This window comes from Myzus persicae, unplaced genomic scaffold, assembly GCF_001856785.1.
Source record: "Myzus persicae strain clone G006 unplaced genomic scaffold, MPER_G0061.0, whole genome shotgun sequence".
Classification (NCBI taxonomy): Eukaryota; Metazoa; Arthropoda; class Insecta; order Hemiptera; family Aphididae; genus Myzus; species Myzus persicae.
The window spans coordinates 134,758-152,372 of NW_019100858.1; the positions used below are offsets into that span (position 1 = coordinate 134,758).

Consider the following 17,615-nt stretch of genomic DNA (forward strand, 5'->3'; position numbering starts at 1 on the left):
CAGCTATGTATCACTGTTGTAGAGTAAAAAATAGATTCGCTATTGTTCATCAATTAAATCTCAAGTGTCGTTAGCAAGTTCAAAATTCAAGTATTTATTTACTAGCTGTAAAAATAAATAAATAAATATCATATTTTATACCTTTATGCTCTTTCTACCATTCCAGAAGTACTTAATATAATATTTTGAAGCGATAATCAAAATATTAAATATGTGTTATTATTTTTTAAAACAATAATTTTTACACTCCAATTATGGCTTAAATAATATTATGAGTTTTTAATAATAGCAAAACTTTTCGATTGATTGATTGATCGAATAATTTATAAATACACAAGACAAGTTGATTTGTTAACATAATAATGTTGTAACAATACATGTGAATGTAAGTTGACAGTAACGGTATTCAAGCGTTTTTACAGTGTTTAATATCAAAATATACTAACACATATAGTAACACATGGGAAAAAAACTATTGTAAAACTAATAACTATACAAACATTCAAAATGTATAGGTACGAGTACTACTATACAATAATATTATCCTTACTAACTAGCCATAGTGTAGGTATAGGTAAGTACACAATACTACAATAGATTTATTCTCATATTATTTATGTTTCGACGAACGCATAGAAAAAATGGTTTAGGTACTGCACTTATATGGTAGTGTTTCGTGTGCAATTTAAACAACACAGTGACGAGTATTATATTGTCGTAAAAATATCGTGGTGCCAACTTAGAGCACGATTTACGTCCAAAAACGTTTATTCTTCAGGGCGTGCAAATAAATAGTTAAATATATTATATAGGTCATTGTCTATTTGTGCTGTCAATTACTTTTTCAATAGACAGTTAATATAATACTATATGACTTTATATTATGACTTTTATGATATAATCAAATATGTTCGTATGAAACGTAGGTATTCAATTCTTAAAAATGCATGGACTAACGACGACGATAAATATAAATAAAGATAGACAAAAATGAGTATACATTTTAATATGCAAATAATGTTATCCATAAAGGCGACTGACAACTATCTGAAGTCAGATTTGAGCGTTCCGACATATTATTTGGAGCACATATTCAAATTAAGGTTTTTAAATCGATTTCAGAGGAAAATGAAAGTATCATCTTTGCATGCAACGAGTAACGACTTCATAAGTATAATAAATTAGCTCATAAAATAATGAATCTTTAAATTGTGCATATTATTATTTCTGACCAAAGAACATCTCATTTCAAAACCAAATTCGTTGAATACGATTCATGTAAGTACTGATTTACGATTTATGATTTTTAATTGATTACAATGGCTTTTATTTTATTATCAATATCAATTAATTAAATATACATTTAGGTATCATGCTTGTTGACTCTTTAAATAAAACCTAGCACAATAAAAAATATTGTGATGATGGAGAACTTACTATACTCAGCCATATATTTACTACCTCTAAAATACTACACACATACATTTCCAATGCAAGAGGCCTGTAGTGGGGTGTGATATTATTATAAAAATCTACGTTATGTTATAAAAAAATGTCAAGTTTTTATATAGAGAGAAAATCCAAGGGGGAAATTTTAACCCTTCCCCGCGTCCACGTGTGTGTACTGACGCATATGTATACATGTACTTTTAGTAACCTGAAGTGACTAGAATATTAGATAAATATGTATAATTATAATTAGTTCATCATGAATGATCCAACACATTTTGCCGACCATTAAATTAATACATTTTTTATGTAATCCGATATTAAAGGACTTCGTTTTTCATATAATATACACACCCAATGTTGATTTTCTTAAATGTATTGTCTATATAGTGTGTGCAAAGAAACCTTTACCAAAATGTACAGTAATTTTCACGAAAGTTCTCTTAAAAGTGGTTTTATACCTATAATTATAATATGCAGGTCAAAAACGCTATCAGTATTAGTTTTCTAATCTATTTGTTGTGATTTATTAACTAGCAAAAATAAACGCGTATTATAATAACAATATTTATACTGGTGCAGTGGATCGCGTTTAATACTGCGCGTGTGATGTGATCGTAAAGCAGCGTAGCAACAGTTGCGATTTGATAACATAAATAACAATATATGCAGTAGCCGTGTGACTTTGTATAATATATTATACGGTCGTAAATTCGCGGTCGACACGCGTGTGGTTCTTAATCGTGTTCATCATAAACGACTCGTATAGTATACCTGCCTGCCTGCCTGCCTGCCTGCCTGCCTGCCTGCCTGCCTGCCTGCCTGCTGTGCCCCACGTTTAGCATATTACTCCACCTTCGTTATCGTATCGTTTAATATACCTACGATGTGTACGTTCAGGATAATAATGTTGTGTCGCTTTTCCCAACGCCGCCGAGGGTGCATCCACAAATGCCCCGGAGAATCTGCATTCCAAATTAAAATCTGTTCATTTGTTTTTTAGAATATATTTCACTGCTCGCGTTTTATGCCTATAGGTCGGTATACTCGTATTTCTTATAATATGCGCCTGCATAATAAAACGAATGTACGAATAGGTACCTATGACGAGCCTTTAATTCGAATCGGAACGTAATTGTTGCTCAATCGAATGTGATATTTTCTTATCTACCGATCATAAGCTTATCAGTTATCACACGAGGATCTACACGGACGTCGCCCGCAGTAATTTCCAACCTTTTTTAAATGTAGTGAATATATAGGCGTGGTAGCATAAGTCGGAGTCGTTTGCTCAACTATTGCGACAAAAAAGCGTTACGGGCGTGTTTTACTCGACTCTATAAGGTTTCTATGGTAATAAATAATAATCTATTTGTTTTATCTTTGTACAATAATAATAGTAAATTAATTTAAATTTAAAATTTAATTTTTATTTTCCAATACAAACGTAATTTTTGACATTGATGGGCGATAACTTTTTTTTCATACCATTGTTTTGAACATAACACTTTTTGTTTCACTTCATCCACGCGTATTGTTGCAACACGCACTTTTTTGACTCACGATAACCTAAAGTATATTCTACCAACATGGAGACACCCTATAAAGTAGTATATCGTGAGTTTATATTTTATAACATCGAATTTTTTTTTAGCTACGTGTGAACACAATGGATTTTTTATAATCGGTGTTATTAAATTAAACACACATGCTATATCTCTCATAAAACGTTTTTTTTTGTAATTTCGAAATATATGTATGATAGTTCTGTATTTTAAATAATTTCACCGCACCCTATAGGGTGACTGCGGTCTACAGTTGTATGCTACCCACACGCGCTGTTGGTGACCACTTTTAATCTGGCTCTGCAGTTCAACTCAGCGGGCTATTATATAGTATGGGAATGGTAACAACTTCCTCGAAGAATTAAATTTATTTTACACCATAGGTACCCACAATAGCATGCGAAATGTCAATCAGTTATATTAAGTTATAAATTTGGATCAATGCCAATCGATTTTTACTAATCAATTTAAAGAACGAGAACAGGTTAGAGTTTTGATGATTCGGTCATTGGTTTTGTCTAACATTATTTTATGCGTTTATTCGATGAACACACACAATATAATATGCTTCAACACATCATGAGTATCCGTAAGCGTATTATATACGTTTATGATATTGCAAAGCTGCAGCATCATGACCGTGATGGACTCTGCAGATTGTAAATATTTTTCATTTCATCCACTTTTTTTCTCATTTTGAAAAAAAAATGTAGTCGGGCACATTAAAAATAAATCCAGCCATCCCCTGCAATCGAGACCCACTTATACCTACCGAGTATACTCGCTTTCCCCTCCACCACCCACCATAACATTGCCCCTCGCTGTCGAACCTACGCGGTCCGCGGAGGCGCGGGTGCCTCGTGGACTCCCTCCCTCCCCCCCAACAGTACCCCTAGAGAGTCTTTGAAATTGATCGCGAGCGCGGTCAACGCGGTGGCGGCGCGGCGGCGAGTTTGCGCGTGTGTGTAAAACGAACTCTAAGCCGGCGACACTCGCGCGCGCACCTACAGCGGCTGGCCGCCACCGCCGACGCCACCGCCGCCGCCGCGATATATGCAGTCCTTGTCGTTTGCGAGATTCTGCGTGCCGCCCATCGACCGCGGTATACTTACGCACGCACACAACCGTACGCACGTGCAGTATACAGAGCGTTTACCGGTCTCCGCGACGACGACGTCGTAATATTATGTATCTGCGGTCGTCGCTACCGCAATCGCACTAATCCGAAACGATATTATTATATGGGTAAGATGTTTGATTTAATAAAATAATCGTCGGCTGTACCCAATACACGCGCACGCAGGAAACCCGATGCAGATGGATGCGCGCCGTGTCCATTAGCGGCTCTGTTTTTCGCGAGTGAATCGTTCGACGAGTGTTTTCTCGTCGTCGCGTTGACGACCGCAGTCCTTTCCCGTCTACCCGCCGCCGCCGCCGTCGCAGAGCCTCATCGTAGGTAATCTAATCTCATCCGAGCGCAATAATACGACATACGGCGACCGCGCAAAAAATAACATGTCCGAAGAAGCACCGGCGCCGACGCTACCGCCGCCGAAAACGGTCAGCGACGACGAGGTTGCAGACCATGTTCCAACGACACCGTCGCAGCGGGTGGCGGAGCTGACGACAGTCGATCGAGGTGAGGCCAATAATTACGAACGTTAGGTTGATTATTGCAGTATTCGTCCGACGTCAATGATCCGCACACGGTGACCCGAAGACGTTTTACATACTCGCCGATAAAATAACATAATATACCTAATACTGTATAAATGCATTGTGATAATAATATATATATATGATACAATACACAGTGCGCATACTATGTCATATTATAATCTTATAATACACCTATGGTTGTATTGCGCGCCCATCGATTGTCACGCCTATACGCATAAGTCTGCAACTGATCGATTTATTATTCCCTTATTTGGTACCTATAGTAATAATAATTCGAAAAAGCGCCCATAATTATAATAGGTATCACCCTATACAATGTTAAATTTTACCTTCTTATGTAATAATTGTACGATTAGATCCTAACCATGATGACTGTAATGACTAATGACCAACGACAATAGCGAACTTAGTTTTAACATTTGTGTTCACGACAGCATCGGTGACAAGGGAGGTTATATGGAAATCCCTCACTCCCCCACTATATCAGTATATATGCGATAATAGTGAATAATTCGTAATGATGAACACAGAAAGATATTTTCATACAATCGTTCTTGTGTTAGCAATTGGTAATATTGGTGCATAGGTACTCGTTATATTGCAACATTAAAAAGAAAAGGCATCTAGCACGAGCCCAAAAGTATTTTTGTTCGGATTTATAAGTATTAAATATTATTAGAAGCCTTTTGGCCAAAAAAAATGTTATAATCGATGAATGACATATATTTTTTATATATATAGTCTAAATCGTACTGGCTAGTCTCCAACATGGTCAATAATACTATGGCCGTGCAAAAATATTTTTTGAACAGTCGTTTTGTGTTGGTTTGTTGGTTAGTTCCCCTTAAAATACAAAAGGGTGTTTCGTTCCAATTTATTGCAAGAGAATATATTATTAGATGTCTTTTGTTCAAGCTGATTATATAATTTTGGTTGTAGCTCGTAGGTGGTATACTTTTGTTGACGTGTCAAGGTAATGTTTATTACATCGATAAAAATTTTATAGGTATAACGGTCTTGTATTTTTATTTTTCTTGGCCTATAGAGAAATAATGTTTATCATTTTACTTGCAAATCACCCGTCGTATGTATTTTTAATGTTCAAGGTAAAGTCTAAAAGCTTTAAATTGTTTATTTTAAACAAATACTGTCTTATAGTGTGTGTCCTGAAACTGTTCGTCTAGTCGGACATTTGTGATGATAATGATAGGCTGAAATGAAAAACTTTAGGTTGAATTAAATTGCCTATAAATAAAATAAATACTCACTCTCGTAGCTAAATATTTTTATATCTTTATAATTTTTAAGTTTTTACTTCATTAAATTACAGTAGGCATACATTTTTAGTTTTATAGACACTTCGAAGCAGAATATAAAAACAGAATTTCGAATAAGTAATTAATTAATGGAAATCTATAAGTTACATTTTAAGTTATAATATTAATTTAAAGCTGTTATGATCGGAGGAGTGGGCAATAGTTTTTCAGGAATTCATGATACCTATGTGACACTCTATTTCGCTTACTAATACTACACAAAAGTATAAAGCTTATACAATTACGAATAATAACGATTAAAAATATGTTGTTTTGTTACGACTTAATTAGGTAAAAAAAAAATATTTTCAAAAATGTTATTGCTTTTCAAAAAATGAGTGTTCACCTTTAAAATAATCACCTAGTATATTTATATATTATACTTATACATAATTACACAATCTGAATATCATGTAAAGACATTATTGAAAGAAGCTTATCTAGATATTTAAAAGTATGTTATTACACCTGGTATTCTTATATCTTATAAATATATAAGAATAACCGAACTTTTAGAAGTGTAAAAAACCTGCCAAGCTTTACTCTTAGTTAAGTTTTCTAATGATAAAATAAATATTTTACTTTTACTAACTTTAGCCTCGAAAATTGAAGAAATGAGTCTTATAATTATTGTTTTTGGCAGTTACACAAATATTATCCTGGATATTCTATCACGTATAACTCAAGAATGATAGTAAATATTATTATAAGCAAGAAACTTTTTTATATTTACCTAAACAAACAAGAGTGTATTTTGGTAAACATTAATCAAATTTTGCAGAATGCAAAAATGCATTGAAATGTGAATTACTGGCGGTTAGCTGAAGGTGATGACAAATGATGATTATCAAGTAATTATACAGTAATGTTGTCATGGTGCTCGTAATACCCACTCGTGCGTATCGGGCCCTCTACAATTAAACATAGTTTTACACTATTGCTTTAAAATGATGGAGGAAGTAGAGATGTAAGTGCATGAGAGGTAAAAGTTGATATAATTTTTATTAAGTGGCTCTCTTTAAAACACTACCGTGTCAGGTCACACAAATTTCCATTATCATAGAGTTAAACAGACCCTTAAATATTTAATAATCCCTTAGAATTTAAAATTCACGATTACTCATGCCAATTGGTGTTTTGTACATTTCAACGAACCACTAGGTTGTTAAACAATTTATAATCGTTAGTACAATCCATGGGTCAAGGCTAAGTATGCTTTCATTATTTATAGGTAATAAACTAATAACTTATCGTTATTTATTTTAATTATATTATTTAGCTTTTAACCATCGTAATCCATACTAGATTCAATGCTAGGCTAAGTTATATTTATAGTATAAATATATTATGTTTATATTAATACATTTGATTTGATAATATTATTGAGCAGACCTAGTCAGTTTATGATGATTATTTACTATATTTTAGAGGAGATCAAGAACAATTAATTTTGACTCACTATCTATATAGATATGATGCCATTTAGATTTTGAGTATAGCATTTAATTTAATGTATGTAAAAGGCACTATACCTGGTAACTAGGGATAGTTAAACGAACATGATGTGAATACCTAAATAATTATAAATATTTCATAATATTTGAGCTTTCTTCAGTGCACATATATGCACATAATTCATTATATTTTAGTTCATAAAGTTCTGAGTCCTGATTATAATTAACGATAATATAATAACAATAAAAATGTAATGTGTCACTACTGGATGACTTTTCCTGTGTTTATTCATATCTAGGTATATAGAACGATTATTATTCTTAATATTTATATATTTATAACTTATTGTAAATACAATATTTACAGTTTTTATAAATAATAATAAGGGTTAATATAAGTGCAATTGTAATTATAATTAATATAATGAGCTCTATGTATATTCAAAATTTCAATTATATATCAGATATAACAAGTCTATAAATGTATATAAATATTGTACTATTAAACACGAAATGTCGCTATTTGATATTTCAACAAGTCTAAACGAAGTAATTATTGCATGCACAACACGTCGAACTTGCGTACTTATGTCTATACAATAATATGTACCATAATGATCGGTGCCGTGTGGTTGTTTCTTTTCTGATGACAATATAACACGTAATTCGGTGGCGGCGTAAATTAAAACAACTACCTACTACAATAATACGTCGTTTCCCGTTTAACTATACACATACATACAAGTATATCCTGCTCGGTCGCGCGTTTATATTACAATAACAATATGTACTCCGCGTGATGTCGGACAATTAACTCCGCGACTTTCCCTCGTGTAATACACACACCGGCTTTATTATTATCATCATCATCATCATCATCATCATTATTATTATTATTATTATCATATACACTAGGGCCTAGTTGTAGCAGTTGTACCTGAGGTGTAGGTATTTATGTACTCTTAGAAGTACCAACCCACAAGCGCTCATTATCGTTGCGTGATTTTTAATTTGATTTTTATCCCCCCCCCTGCGAAACGCACATTTCCTCTCAATTGCGGCAACGTTATAAATAAGACACGACCAACAAAACACATTCTAAACACACGACACACATGTTCACATAAAATATTCGGTGGTGGATTTAAGGTCAGGAAGTACCTATACTTTTCCAGTAGTAAATTAGGTATTGTAAGTTGGACTTAAAAAAAAAAAAATTGAAGCCAATATTGGAATTCGATTAATTCAGTGATTTTAAAGAGATGTAACTTTTTCTGACAGTTTCTATGTAGGTACGTAGGTATTGACTGGCATTGCTTACCCACGTATTTTAATGTAATAGTACAGAAATGTAATTCCTAATTAATAAGTAATAACACTAATAACTAATATGAAACTATTGATCACTATTTCAAAATTTAAAATAAACGTAGGTGGTGTATAAAACTCTATATATTATCTTGTAAATTATCGGTATCAAGATTTTTCAATCTACAAAACTAAAAATATGACTCTTCAAATTAATTAAAAACCTACTCATACATTTTCCGATTGGTAAATCTGTTTTAATTTTTAAGATTTTGTAATAATATTTTAATAATATTTGTTATTTAAGATACTGTAGTATTGTACAATTAGTAGTTACATTATTACTATCATGTACGTAACAATCGTAACATGTGACTATGTGAGTTGCTAGTGGGTAGGACGGGTAGGTCGTAAGTGGTAGGTATAAGCACTATTTGTGCAGTGAAGTCATTAAGCCGTGTATAATTTATTAATATAATGTTCAGTAAAAAGTTGAGCAATGTTTAAATTAAATTAAAATATAATAGATGACATACCTAGTAGACATATCCCGGCACAGTTCCTTTTAATAGGTAAAAAACCAAAATGTTTGTAATGGAACTCAAATGCAGTTTTTGGTTTGAAATACTGCTATTGATACAAAAATAAATATAAGTGTGTTCCTACATAAAATACTTCACTGCAGATCTCCTTGAGCGATCATCACACACACACTCCTGTCAAACTCTAGGACAGCAGTGGGATACCCACCTGCAAGTGCGACAGTGTTGAATAAGAATAATTTATTTTAGTGTCACCTCAGCACATTTTCTTGTGTAAATCCATCTTAAGTAATTAATTATTAGTTGCCACTTAATAATACATATTCCCACCTATACTACATAACACTGTACTGAATACAGTTATATTGATGGCTGTGGACTGTCTACAATATCTATTACTTAATTGCAGCTTCGCTGTTGATGTAAGAGATATTGTTTTAATAATTTAGTAAAATAATATTTAAATGTCATATTAAAAATGTCAATGAATGTCAATAATTATTCTAAATCTCTAATTTCTAATTATAATTATAAAATACAATATAAGTGTTAATAAATAATAATACTTATGCACAACTCAACTCTCAATCATAGCGCTTTTGACAGTAAAAATAACATGATATACAAAATTATAAACTTTAAACGTGTTAAAAAATAAATGTGAAGTTCAGTAATAACTCAAGCGTATATTAGTATGTATAATCATAATCAACGTGTTGTGTTAGATATATATTATACTCGCTACTTAAAAATGTAAACGCTTATGAATAGTAGGTACCACCTCAAATCCTTGAATACCGAATGAATGAAATTACTTTTACCTTTTTAAAATACACAATAATATATTGTAATATAAAAAAACATTCTTATTTTTGAATAGTCTTAAATTAAGTATTTTTCAATTAATATTTCTATATTGTAAATTTAATTTTTAGATTATATTAATGTTCGGTTAATTAGTAATATATTTTCCATACTTTATAAATTAACAATTCCTAATTTTGAAGACCAAATTTCTCATAAGCCATAGTCTATAATATATATTATAACTGACAACAATTATATGTATAATATTGTATAATATACACGGGTTCAGATACATAATCTATATTTTAGTTGAAAATATCTATTTACGTACTCAATATATTATAGAAACATAATTTACATAATAAATATTTATTTATCGTACGAAATTAATAGTGTTTTTTTTATTTTAGAAAATACCAGTCCTGTCAAAAATTACATCTATCAGACACCTGAGCAAATATCAACCATACAGTTTGAAAATGAGATTTCACCCGTTGCTACGAACGGCAATTTAAACAGACCTTGCGCTTGGCAAAATAGTAAGTACATTAGGTAGGTAATTACCTACTTACTTAACACATATATCTTGGGTAATGCGTATGTATATGCTATATATATTGGTACCACCGAACATACCCTCCCATGTCCTTGCATGTATTGTGAGACATATGATTGCAATAAAAAATAAAATGTTGAAAACGATTCTGTGAAAACTCTTTCTTAAATGTTAAGCAAGTGTCATTTTTTGTACACTTATACTTGACACTCGTTTTGTTTTGGTGGCAATTTGTCTAGTCTAACTGTAAAACAACATGCACAGTACGCGCTTAATATAAATTATAATAAATAACAATATAATGATAATATTATTATTATTAACCTGAAACGATGTATGTTAGTCATTCACAATTAATAGAACCTAAATCTTTTATTTTTCTTATATGAAATTGTCATAATAAGTCGTCATGTCATTAATTTGTTGCGTAATACTATCTAGGATACTTATGGGGGGGGGGGGGGGGTACGTGTCTTCATATTCAGATATAAGATACATGATAAAGTGTGATGTTTTTTAAATAATAATAATAATAATAATAATAATATAAATATAGCTCATCTCCATCGATAAAAAATTAATAATTATATTTACCAGATAAGCTCGACGGGTCATTATGTTTAATTATAATAGAATAATTTACTGTAAAAATAGTACTATAATATAGTAGTAAAACAAAATAACCCTTAAGTCTCAAAGGTCGATGTAAGCATATATTTTGTTAACCACCGATGATCTTTTAAATTTTTTATAAATGTACTCATACGAGTTAAACATAAATATTAAATATAATATAACCGTGTTGTAAAATACTATTATGTTGATGTTATAAGGTTTCTGTTGGTCTGTTGTTGATGGTAATTCAATATACCATAATAATATACCTAATGTACATGTGAATAGGTATTTCATGTGTTAGGATCTGAGACTGATATTTAAAAAAAATGTACAGGCCTAACTAAATCAGTTAACATTTGTAAATGTTTAGCCTTACCATTTTAGCCACCCCACACCCAATGGGCAATGGCCTATGTTTCCACGGGTTCCCCCTAATAAAAAAAATTTTTAAATGTGTGTGAACAATGATTTTAGATAATAGAGGTTAATGTATTATAAGTATTTAGTCAAAATTATGCCGAGTTGTAGGCAACGCAATATATTAGTTTATCTAATTACCCACCTATTGTATTATAGAAATTCGAATAAATTAAAATAAAATATTACGTATTCCTAGTACCTGAAAATTAAAAGATAATAATTGTTATTGTTGCATGTGAGACGTGCGTACTTTTATTCAATTCAAATTTCAATTGTTATATTTCTCAAAGGAACTGAACATATAGTATAATAATAAGGTATATGGATATAATGTCATATAATAGTCTTATTTCACTGTACACAGTCGTTAAAATGTACGCTGCTTACCTACGTATAGAACTCAATTTATTGTTATTATAATATCTACAGTGTTCTGTGGTAGGTATATTCTTCCAGAAGCTAATAATAATAATAATAATATGGCATCACGGGAGGGTGGATATTTACTAAACAGGAGATTACGCCGTTATTACAGGATTGCATGTCAATATTTTATTACCTAGGCAGCGCCTTTCACTTTATACTCGTATTTTTATTTATATTTTTTAGTATGAAAATATAAAGACAGCCCTCGTCGTCAGTTAAACTAGAACATGTACCAACATGTTAAGCTTTAACCTACTTGTTCAAAATTGGCTTACATAATAAAATCAACATCAGATATTACTGTAACTGAATTACTTACCGAGACAAATATATTGTACTATATTAAAGCCTTTAACCTAACATGTTTTTGTTATATTATATACATATATTTATTTTTATACGGATTTTCTATGTATCGACTATCGATAAATAGATTTCCACTTTCTGGTGTCAAAACTCTTAAAATTTATAGGAATATCCAATTTTTTAATAATACTTAAAAACATAAAATATAAGATATTATGTATTATTTATACATAGATAATGTATAGCTGCACTAAAAATTGGCACTCTTTGTTCTTATTAAAACTAGTCAGCTTGTGACAGACACAATTTTTTTATCGATGGACCTACGCAATATATAATTTATTATTTTATTTCGTATATAGGTATTTACTTATCTTATAACTTAAACAAATTGTAGGTTTAATTAATAATTACTGAAAATGCATTTTGTCTACAACTGCTTTAACGGGAATTAGAATGTTTAACAAAAATTAATACACGTACTTTTACATGATTTGATTACTTGATATTTATGATATTATTATAATATACAGGACATATACCGTTTTTGCATTTATGAACGTCACATCAAATATATTACTCACTAAAATGTATAAAGTCATAGAAAAACGTCATATGTATTATTATGATTGTTGGAATTTGTTATGTGTGTTTAGTGTTTTTATTGGTGGAAAATAAACTATGTATTTATATATATAAAGTGACGGAGGGAAGAGCCTCTTCCACCCCCGAAGGCTGTCCCCACCACCAACCCCGCTTAGCTAAAGGAAAATCGGGAGCTGTTCGTGCCGTATATAGTGTATAGTGTTTTATTAGCGCGTGCATAAGCACGCGAATTTTGATCACGCCGAAGCTTAGACCTGTACTCGCCGAGCTCAGTGAAGCACAAGAACTTACCAAGCTTTGACACATATTTACGCTCATTTCATAGAACTATTATTAAACTCGTCCAAAAGGTATGTTCTATTATATATTACAAACATAATATTAAGTGTGTGTAGCATTTACACATTTTATATGCCTAAATATATTTTATAGCACTCATTATATTCTGTATAGACAATAATAATCCTCTAAGGACAACGGTTAGAACATATAAATTTCTCGATTTTCATCAGGGAACCTTTAAAAATTACGCTCTAGGATTTTGTTCACTTAATTACAAAATGCATTACAATTGTATTGTTCTAAACGTAACTAAGAAAGTATTATTTTATATTTTTAATTTTATTCATTTAATAGTAGAACTGCTTTAAGGTGCAGTGCAGTAATATATTAATATAACTACAGTAGAAGACTTGTAGGTATTTAGACTACATACATTTTTTATAAGTATTATATATCTAAAGATATATTAAATGTTAATATTGATATTTGATTCGTATATCCGAAATTCCTAAGAAATTTAACAGCCATGTACAAAATTTGCTGTTGAAATTGAATCAAAAAAAAAAATGTTCGTATAATACGTCTGCTTTTTGTGCAGTCGTTTTCAGTTATGGAATAAATTCATATAAATTAGAAAATAAACATCGCATAATAGTTATAGGTCGTATATACAGCCATACAGGTATGTATAGTTCATTTTTGGGGTCTCCATAAATACACACGGACTTTTAGTTTATACATGTATTGTTCCGGAAATCGATGGATGACGTGCAGCGTGGCTTTGGGTGGAATATAGTAGTTTTCCGTTGTCTACCCCTCTTCCCACACAGTCTTCGAAACATACCGAATAATCGATTCTGCCCCATTTCGTTCGTGCATTATATGAATATATATATTTATGTTTTGTGTGTGTAGGCACGATGTCAGTCAGTATATTATTATAATTTGTGTATATAGTATGTACAAGTATATGCATGTTAAGTGTTCGACGAGCGCGATTCAATATAGTTGCGATTCGCCAGTGGTGTGTATCGTGTGTAAAGCGATGTACCTACCTAAATGTTGTGATTGTCATTTTTAGGTGATTCCAAGAAACGGACGCATATAATAGGTACCTATTTAAAAAAAATGTATGCATAACATAATATTATTCGCTATATTATATTATAGCCTATACATATTATTGTTTTAAACGAAATAAGCGTATTTAAATTATAATAATATACTCTCTTAAATAAATACAAACATACATATATATAGCGCGTAAATAATATAATTTGAATTAATACGCACATGGCATCGCATAACTGCGATATAAATTGTAAATATTAACTAAATTTATTAACAATAAAAAAATAACATGGACAGCCATCGTCGGAGTAGCATTGTAGAACCCACGGGTGGTGGTTACGTACCGGATACAAGAAGTCAATTGAACACGGTAAGAGACGAATATTTTCACAGTATTGCACTGCTAGGAGTATAACACAGGTACCTATATACAATTATTATACAGTATAGTTATTGAAAACCTGATAGTATGGAGCCAGAGAGAGCACAACAAATATATATTACTACATGTGTGCTGTGTAAAAATTATTGGAAGTAGATTTACTTATATAAAGAACATTTGACGTTGGCCGGTTATTCTTCGTCTTTTCGAACGAGCCATTCATTTTTTCATACCATTTTGTTGTCTTCAGTCATCAACTGAATATTACTACAAACGTCATACTTTAGCCATACTTTATATTATACCCATTAAAACGTCCTATTAATGAGTTATGACAGACGACAGTAGATTATAATAATATGTGTGTTGAATTTTTTCATGCCAACCCATACTCGATATTTAGAGTGAAATTTTATCACTATACGCAGTCATCTGAGACTCGCTGCAGATAGTTCACGAACCCAATAAAAATGCACTTGTCAAGCAAAAATAATACTATTTATGACATATAATAATATAATAATAGTTAGTGGTTGGAATAACTGAATTGCAAAATGTGCAATTCAAAAACAAGTTGTAGAGTACATATTCATTCCCCGTTCCCCGTTAAGAGGTAATCTTTTTTTGAAGAGCAAAAATACTAATACATAGTTTTTGTATATTTTACAATAGAGGACAATTGAAAATAAAGTAATCTTATAATTTAATAAAGTGGAAATTATAACAGCATTGTAAACATAAAAAACACTTATCATTTTTGACCAAATTAATTTTCCAATAACAAGATAATTATTTGAGAGCGCACTCTCATGTATGTAATATATATACGTTTGTACTTTTTTCATTGTCAGACTACGGTACAACCCAAGCCGCCGCAGCAGAGGGCCCCTGAATTCGGTTCGAGACCGCCGCGTCCCGAATTCTATCAGCAAGGCCCATACGGCGCGCCCAACAGGCCACAGGGACAGCAGCAACGGCCGCCGCCGCCTAGAGCTCCCGGTGACAATAAGGCCAGCCCCTGGAATCTTATCCGGCAAACTCTGCCACCGGACGTCGGGGTCCGTGGTCCACCACAGTTGCAGCAACAGCGTGGGCCGCCACCGCAAAACTATAACAACATTAACAACAGCATGCAACAAAGACCACCAATGCAACAAGAACAGCAACAGTATAGGCAGCAGATGCCGATGCAGGATCGCCGTGGCCCTACGTCTCGGGTCACTGAAGATAGGCCGCTTCCTCAGTTCAGGTCGGAAAACGGTAGACAGGCAAGACCCGTAGGAGGCGGTGCTGATGATGACGAAGAAGTAGTGGTTAACTCTTCCACTAACCAACAGATGCAGCAACAGCCGGCGCTAAATCGAAGAGATTCGACGGTGTTTGCAGGCGGCCGAGTCGGTGACGGGACCACTGACCCTAACAAGCAGTGGCAGCAGAGAGCGGGAGCGCCGGGAACGGTACCGTACGGCAAACCGCAGCCGCAGGAACAACAATACGGTAGACAATCGTTGGTGATACCCGAGGGACAGGAGCAGACACGTTTTCCGACGCAGGCAGCCGGCGGATACAACAGCAACAGGCCCGTGGCGCCGCAAGAGGACGATGGCGGCCTCAACGGTAGTAGACAACCGGCGCAGGTGCAAAATGGCATGCAAAAAAGAGACATGCAACCACAACAACAACAACAACAACAACAACAGCAGCCACAGCAGCAGAAACAGCAGCAGCAGCAACAACAACAACAGCAAAATTTATTGACCAGACGGGACAGCGTGTTGGACTCGAATACTGCAAAGGCCGGGATGGACATGATGTCACGCAGGAACGACGGAATGGCCGAGTACGGTCGGAAGCCAGCGCCTGACTTGCAGGATGAAGGTACAGGTGGCAGGCGGCAGTCGGAGCTTATCGGTGGTGTCCGTAGACCGCTGCCCGCGCAGGACTCGATACAAGAAGATGGGAGACGGCCGGCTGCTGAGTTCAAGAAAACGGAACAGGAAGACGTGAGTGGCAGACGTTTGACGGATTTCAAAAACAACAGATCAGAAGCCGGTCCCGCCGCCGAGTACGGAGCAGCCAGCAGACAGGTGACCCATCCGGACGACAGGCCGTCCGTCAGAGATTACGAACAGTCGCGTCACGAGCGCAAAGCGTCGCTGGAAAAAGATCAGCCTGTCCAGAGGCCGACTTCTGTGGAACACGGCAACCGGGCGTCGGAACTTCGAAAGTTGCACTTCGAAGCCACTCATTTGAAAGCGGTGAAGGAGCAACCGCGCGCGGCCAACGACGACGGCAGGGTAGCCTCGGCGCGGGGTAGGGAGCCGCCAGTGGATGAGACGAGAGCTAGGGATTACGCGGCCGCGGCTGTGAGGTCGACCGGCGACGGTGACCCGCCAAACGAACGGTACAGAGCGACGTTCGCCCCGGCGGCGGACCGCGTTGCTGGCGGAGACGACGAGGTCGTGCAGCAGTTGAGTAAAAACTCGAGGCCCGATACTTTAAAAATAATTAAAGGTATTATGTATATACTTTTTCCAGCAGGCCGATTGCACGCACTTTATATTATAGTCGCCATCCATATAATTGCAGAATATTTGTTTATTAATTAATTGTACGGGCCCAAGTCCTTTGAATATAATCGCATTTAATTGCTTACGTTAACAATAATTTCAACCACAGACAAAACGTGGCGTAACAATATTAGCATGATTATTATAAGGTTAACTTTATAAAATAACAAATACTAAAATCAAATTAAGAATATTTGTTTTACTCACAACATAATTGATTTGTGACTTGCAGTATTTTTTTTTTTTTTTTTTTTTTT

General features: G+C 33.7%; 1 protein-coding gene across 5 annotated transcripts in view; it reads left to right on the top strand.

Annotated features, from left to right (window-relative positions):
* Positions 1 to 13,324: 13,324 nt before the first annotated feature.
* The window catches only part of LOC111026474 (microtubule-associated protein tau), a 12,448-nt gene continuing 8,157 nt past the window's right edge, over positions 13,325 to 17,615 (top strand). The window contains exons 1-2 of one of the 5 annotated variants that reach the window (XM_022304570.1): positions 13,325 to 13,403; positions 15,640 to 17,302. In XM_022304570.1, coding sequence (XP_022160262.1) covers positions 15,919 to 17,302 — 1,384 coding nt within the window. In that variant the 5' untranslated portion in view covers positions 13,325 to 13,403; positions 15,640 to 15,918. Of the gene's footprint in view, positions 13,404 to 14,565; positions 14,777 to 15,639; positions 17,303 to 17,615 lie in introns of those variants that run through there. The other 4 variants (XM_022304569.1, XM_022304566.1, XM_022304568.1 and 1 more) reach the window with 4 other exon arrangements.